General features: G+C 30.5%; 1 protein-coding gene across 8 annotated transcripts; it reads right to left on the reverse strand.

Moving 5' to 3' along the window:
• Window positions 1-427: 427 nt before the first annotated feature.
• On the reverse strand, window positions 428-5877 carry LOC111718019 (uncharacterized). 8 transcript variants are annotated; one of them, XM_023493497.1, is made up of 6 exons: window positions 5810-5877; window positions 3799-3909; window positions 2384-3182; window positions 1431-1586; window positions 824-1239; window positions 428-482 (listed from the first exon to the last, which is right to left on the reverse strand). In XM_023493497.1, exons 3-6 carry the CDS (start codon window positions 2421-2423, stop codon window positions 435-437), a joined length of 660 nt encoding a protein of 219 aa, XP_023349265.1. In that variant the 5' UTR covers window positions 2424-3182; window positions 3799-3909; window positions 5810-5877; the 3' UTR covers window positions 428-434. The 8 variants fall into 8 exon arrangements, with proteins under 8 accessions (XP_023349265.1, XP_023349264.1, XP_023349263.1 ...); XM_023493496.1 differs by having other exon boundaries at window positions 2384-3199; XM_023493495.1 differs by having other exon boundaries at window positions 3791-3909.
• Window positions 5878-6656: the final 779 nt, after the last annotated feature.

The raw sequence follows: 6656 nt of genomic DNA on the forward strand, positions 1-6656 counted from the left end.
TTCACTTTTATTTTACTAAGTTCATTATAACAAAAAGATCATTTCTTGGAAAATAGAAATTTAAAAAAAATTTTTTGTGAAAAGTGGAAACTCATGACAATTTTTTGTGAGTAAGTAAGATATATGGGAAACCTAAAACCACGTAGAAACTACATTATATGGGAAACCTAAAACCACGTAGAAACTACATTATACGGGAAACCTAAAACCACGTTGAAACTACATTGTATGGGAAACCTAAACCCACGTATAATCTACATTACATGGGAAACCTAAAACCACGTAGAAACTACATTATATGGGAAACCTAAAACCACGTTGAAACTACATTATATGGGAAACCTAAAACCACGTAGAATCAACATTATATGGGAAACCTAAAACCACGTAGAAACTACATTGTATGGGAAACCTAAAACCCCGTTGAAACTACATTATATGGGAAACCTAGAACCACGTAGAATCAACATTATATGGGAAACCTAAAACCACGTAGAAACTACATTATATGGGAAACCTAAACCACGTAGCATCTACATTATATGAAACAATCAATATCTGGATGATTTAATGCTAGAAAGAATGAATATGTGAATGAATTAATACAATAAAGAATGAATATGTGAATGAATTAATACTATAAAGAATGAATATGTGAATGAATTAATACTACAATGAATATGTGAATGAATTAAAGCTACAAAGAATGAATATGTGAATGAATTAATGCTATAATTAATGAATATGTGAATGAATTAAAGCTACAAAGAATGAATATGTGAATGAATTAATGCTATAAAGAATGAATATATTAAATGAGAACCTGACAATGCTGAATGCTCCTAGCATCTGTTAAGAAAGGAAAATCCATCCAATCCAATTCTATTTTTTCTTCTCTTTCTTTAATCTTCTCAACAATCATCTCATCTTCTTCTTCTTCTTCTTCCCATTTCTTCTTTCTTCTCTCTTTCTTCCCCTTCTTTCCTCCTTTCTTCCCAATTTTTCCATCTTCTCCTTTTATCTGTGCTGACCCAATATCCAGCTGTTGACAGATGTCATCCATCTCCGCTGTTAGACTATCTGTCTGTGAGTAATTTTCTATCTGTGAAGTGACTGTCTGCCGACTGTCTGACAGCGAAGGGTCAGTCAGTCGGCGTACCTCCTGGTCGTCTAGCGGCGACGGTTCGGTCTGTGTTGACGATGACGTCATGAGGTGATCTTCAATCTCCGTGCTAGCATCTTCAATAGGCAAATTCCAATAAAATATCTTTTTTTAATGATTATGTTTTTAGAGAAAGAATTATTGATAAACTAGAAAAACATTGAAAAATCTCGTTAAATGATCGAAGCTGGGGACCCATAAAATTAATTCTACAGGAAAAAAATAATAATTATATGTTTGTTTTAAATCATTTGAATCGGAATTGTTCCTAATCTTATGATTTTATAATTTCTCGAAACCGAATCTTCATTCTCACTTCTCTTCCGTTTTCTTGAACATCGGCCAAACAGACGATTCCAACAGCTGCCGAAAAAGGAGATTCGGCCGTTCGTCGAGCCATCGGCGACAAGATCTCTTTCCGAGTCTGATGAAGCAAGGATTCGATTTTTAAATTTAAAATTTTAACAAATCCCGACCACTGTTTTAAAATAGATAAAATTACTGTTATTAAAAAAACAGACAATCTGAAAAAAGTGTTTATTATTGAAGGTGTGGGGGGGGGCAATAACAATTATATTGATAATAAAAATGTTAATTATTAATGAATTAAATTTATTTTTATTTTTCTGTAAAGTATTTGAATTGTTTAATGAAGGAGAACGAACTTAAGACTGGAGTATAAAATACAGTGTGCCGGGTGCCCTTAATAAACTTCCACCATGAATTTCACAATTTAAGACAAACTTATCAAAAAAAACATTCGCAGATTTTCGTGATACCTGACTAGGGCCAAACTCAATAAATGTTTCAAATGGATTAAAAACAATTTAAAATCTAAAGAATTAACAACCTGTATATTTGTTTACTTTTCTTATCAGGGTATTACCGTATTACAACTTCTGTGATCATAATATATTTTTTTCAATATGAAATAATAACAAAAAAAAGTTTGCGGATTCAATAATATATTTTCGTAGATTTTATTTTTTTTTACAAAAATCGAAAAAAGTTTTGCGATAAATTTTTGTAATTCTGAGCATCCATGAACCTTCCCAAGGATCAAGTGAGGTCAGTCAAAAAAAATGGGCCGTTTTGACGCTTATCGGTTCCAGACAGTGTTTGTAAACGTCAAAAGTGATCTATATATAAATCTAAAATTCATTAATCGAAGAAAACCATAAAAATAATTTTTTGGAAAATAAAAATTTTTAAATCTCATCCCTGTATCGACTCTATCCACCCGACTCTGTGTTTGTCCCATTTTATCTGAAAATTAAAAAATGTTTAGGGAAGATATTATCTAGAAGTTTATTTACGAAAAACTACGATTTTTGAGATTATTTTATATTTGATAGGTTTATAAAGCATCCACGTCTAACCCTGTATATTTATATATTGTTACAATTTACCGAATTTACCAAAGTCAATTTTTGAGAATTCATTTTCCATTCAAAAGTTTTATAAAAATTAAATGCGAATTATACATAAAATTCTCATAAAAAATTTGTTCATTTCCGAAATTTGAAAAAAATATTTGATTTAATTCTTACATTACTATTTATTCTTATAAGCCTTCGAGGCTGCGTAAAAATGCGCTAAAAGAATTTTAATTTATCAATTAAATTACAATCTCAGAATATTTTTTTGTACAGATTACAGGCGTAAACTAGTTTTCACAAAAATATTATTTAATAATTTAATTTTTTCTTAAAAATCAAAATACAACTTAAAATTGACAGTTAAAAATAATGAATATGTAAAAGTTGTCGGGTAAAATAAAACTGGAGACTAAAAGGGATTTTTAAAATGAATTTTTAACAACCCTCTTCAAAGCGTCAATGATGGGAGCAATATTTATTTTTCTATTTGAAAATTTACAAGAAATCCGAGAGCAGCTTTAACTTGCGGCTTTTTATACAAAATACAAGATGGCATTATCTTTCACTTTTATTCGATTTGAAGGGTAAATGTTAAATTGTTGCTGGCTTTCAATAAAAAAATTGTCACTAAAAATTACTCCCTTTTATAAAAGAAGTGCTTAGGATCAAATTCATTTTAATGCGAAACCGGATCCGGATTCTGGATCCACCCTGAAAAAAAAAATGGATCCGATTAAGGTTATCAACATTTCTTCGAGATTTACGGAATTTTGTAACAGTTAACAGTTAAGTTAACATATGAGATTTGTGTTTTGAGAACGAAAACATTTTTAGTATGATTTGACTTATAGTCAACATTTTGCCCAATGGATCCAGCCCGCATAGTTTTGCTGATCCGGAACCAGAAATACAAAATGTTGCTGATCCGGAACCAGAAATACAAAATGTTGCTGATCAGGAACCAGAAATACAAAATGTTGCTGATCAGGAACCAGTAATACAAAATGTTGCTGATCAGGAACCAGAAATGCAAAATGATGCTGATTTGGAACCAGAAATACAAAATGTTGCTGATCAGGAACCAGAAGTACAAAATGTTGCTGATCAGGAACCAGAAATACAAAATGTTGCTGATCCGGAACCAGAAATGCAAAATGTTGCTGATCCGGAACCAGAAATACAAAATGTTGCTGATCAGGAACCAGAAATGCAAAATGTTGCTGATCAAACGGATCCGGACCCTAAGCACTGAAGCACTGTTAATTAAGTATTTAAATGCTGTGTCTTGGTTACATATAAAATCAACAACATGGTGATAAACTGATTGGCTGGATCTTCATTGTTCACTTCTTCTGCGACAAGGCTTTCCTGATCATGAAAAAGAAGATTAACGTAACTAGAAGTGAAATTTCAAATGACCCTCCCCCCATGCATGAATGGCAATACCCAATTCACACCGTTACCATTAAAAGCTTTGTCTGATCATGTATGAATTAGATATCAATGTTAATCATTTTTAAAGTAAATTGTTTTCAATCCTGGGTTCTCTACAAAGGTGACTGGAGCATTTCTTCTCCAGGAAAACATAAAAGAATTATCAGAATTCAACACTTTTAACCCTAGAAAAACAAAATTATCTTCCGCGTTATTTATCAGACAAAGGTTTAAAGGATACCGTTGTGAATCGTACATTGCCATAAATTTTACTATTTTACTGATATAAGATGTCCCAATGAAAATATTAACTAATCCTAGTTATCAGTCTTTAACTAAAATCAATTAAAGACGAAAATTCTGGTTGTCGTGGGATTTTCAAAATGTGGTCACTGGTCAGTCTTTAGATTTCCTACATACATTGACGAAGAACGTCGACCTTTTTCGACTTTAATTTATAAATTGAAATCAAATATTTCGATTAATTTTTAAATCTTCACGTCACATTTTGGAAAATTTAATTTATAATCACAATCATGCCACACTTTTTCTTGATAACAACACTTTTTCTTGTTACCAACACTTTTTCTAGACACCAAGACTTTTTCTTAATAACACTTTTTCATGATACCAACACTTTTTCTAGATGACAACACTTTTTCTTGATACCAACACTTTTTCTAGATAACAACACTTTTTCTAGATAACAACACTTTTTCTTGATACCAACACTTTTTCTAGATAACAACACTTTTTCTTGATACCAACACTTTTTCTAGATAACAACACTTTTTCTTGATACCAACACTTTATCTTGATAACAACACTTTTTCTTGATACCAACACTTTTTCTTGATAAAAACACTCATATCTGCAAATTTTTTTTTCCATATCATGATCTGAGCTGGTTTTATTTTAATTTATCTGACAAACCAATTTCAAAAAAAAAATTATTTTCGTCGATTTTTTAACATTTTTTCCAAATCTTCAAAAAATGTGAAACTAAGACCTACTTAATTTACTCTATGAGGTTTGGATCATTACTAAAAGCGAATTTTAAATCATATTATTTAAGATACATAGACTTAGTATTGTGACAGATGCAAAAACAGGGATCTTTTTAAATACAGGGTAACCTACAATGATTGCGACTTCAAAGACGATTGCACGGAATTTGTTTATTCCGTTCTCTTGCATTCAGGGTTTTTTGTAGGCCAAAACTTGCATATTTATGTGCCCTTTTGGTAAACCATCAAAATACTCAATTGAATGCAGAAACCAAAAATCAAGCTTCAAATCCTCATATTTTTATAGTTTTAACTTTTAAGTGGTCTTTACAGTCTCATCCTTTGTGGGTAACCCTGTAAGTTAACAATCCCTTTTTGATAACTTACTTCATGTCCTTGGCCTATATACTTTTAGATAATAATTTTAAATCATATTATTTAAGATACATAGACTTAGTATTGTTACAGTGGCAAAAACAGGGATCTTTTTAAATACAGGGTAACCTACAATGATCGCGACTTCATAGACGATTGTACGGAATTTGTTTTTTCAGTTTTCTTGCATTCAGGGTTTCTTGTAGGCCAAAACTTGCATATTTACAACCTTTTAGTAAACCATCAAAATCCTCAATTGAATAAAGAAACCAAAAATCAAGCTTCAAATCCTCATATTTTTTTAGTTTTAAGTCGTCTAAACAGTCTCATCCTTTGTGGGTAACCCTGTAAGTTAACAATCCCTTTTAGATAACTTACTTCATGTCCTTGGCCTATATACTTTTAGATAACTTACTTCATGTCCTTGGCCTATATACTTTTAGATAGCTTACTTTATGTCCTTGGCCAGCTTGGTCATGTAATGTTTCAATTCTTTAGGACCCTTTGCTTCCGCCTTGGCCTATATACTCGTCCATTTTATTCATTTTCAACAATTTTAACCATTTTTTTTTTGTGATCAAATAAAGAAAAAACGAGAAGATGCTTATAAAAAATTTAAGTTATGCTAAATAACTTAATTAAGTCTAAAAAAACCCCACGACTTATGTTTGATAAAAATTCAAAATGAAACCAAAATCATGAAAAAAAACATTGTCAAAAAAACTACAAAAATAAACTTATTCAACTACAAAAAATTGATGAATAAATTTCCTTCGCCACAGCTTCATAATCCTCCTTGGTTTTGTGCTCCTAAAAAATAAATAATAAAAATATCTAAAATTATCAATTAATCTAAAGAATAAAAATAAAATTGTTCACAAAATTATATCTTGCGAATAAAATTGAAAAAAATATGTTCAAATTATGTATAAATTCTCAAATCAGTTTCTGGATAGATTTTCTTATATTCATTCTATTCTGGTGTTTGAGCGTAAAAAAAAGTTTTCTTTTACATTATGCAAACTGTTAACTCTGACCAACTTTTCAAATAATCAATCATCTTTTTCGCTGAGGTCAAAATATTCAAACAGAATTAGAAAATTTCGAAGAATAATAAAGGCAAACTTATAAAGAATGAAATGTTTAGTATTTCATTCTTTATAAGTTTGCCTTTATTATTCTACGAAATTTTCTAATTCGCGATATTTTTTAATTGAATCCTCGAATGTTAAAAAAAAAAAAAATCAGGATCTAGAACTCCTTAAAAAAAACCACGATCCGCCAGCGAAAACAAATAGC

This window comes from Eurytemora carolleeae, unplaced genomic scaffold, assembly GCF_000591075.1.
Source record: "Eurytemora carolleeae unplaced genomic scaffold, Eaff_2.0 scaffold1941, whole genome shotgun sequence".
NCBI classification, from domain to species: domain Eukaryota; kingdom Metazoa; phylum Arthropoda; class Copepoda; order Calanoida; family Temoridae; genus Eurytemora; species Eurytemora carolleeae.

What these genes read in the sequence shown, in the direction of transcription:
- LOC111718019 (XM_023493497.1), bottom strand. Translation starts at nt 2,423, where the DNA reads ATGGGACAAACACAGAGTCGGGTGGATAGAGTCGATACAG. An exon ending in GGTGGATAGAGTCGATACAG is followed by an intron (nt 1,587 to 2,383) that starts GGATGAGATTTA and finishes TTGCTTCATCAG; the next exon opens with ACTCGGAAAGAGATCTTGTC. An exon ending in TTATAAAATCATAAGATTAG is followed by an intron (nt 1,240 to 1,430) that starts GAACAATTCCGA and finishes TGCCTATTGAAG; the next exon opens with ATGCTAGCACGGAGATTGAA.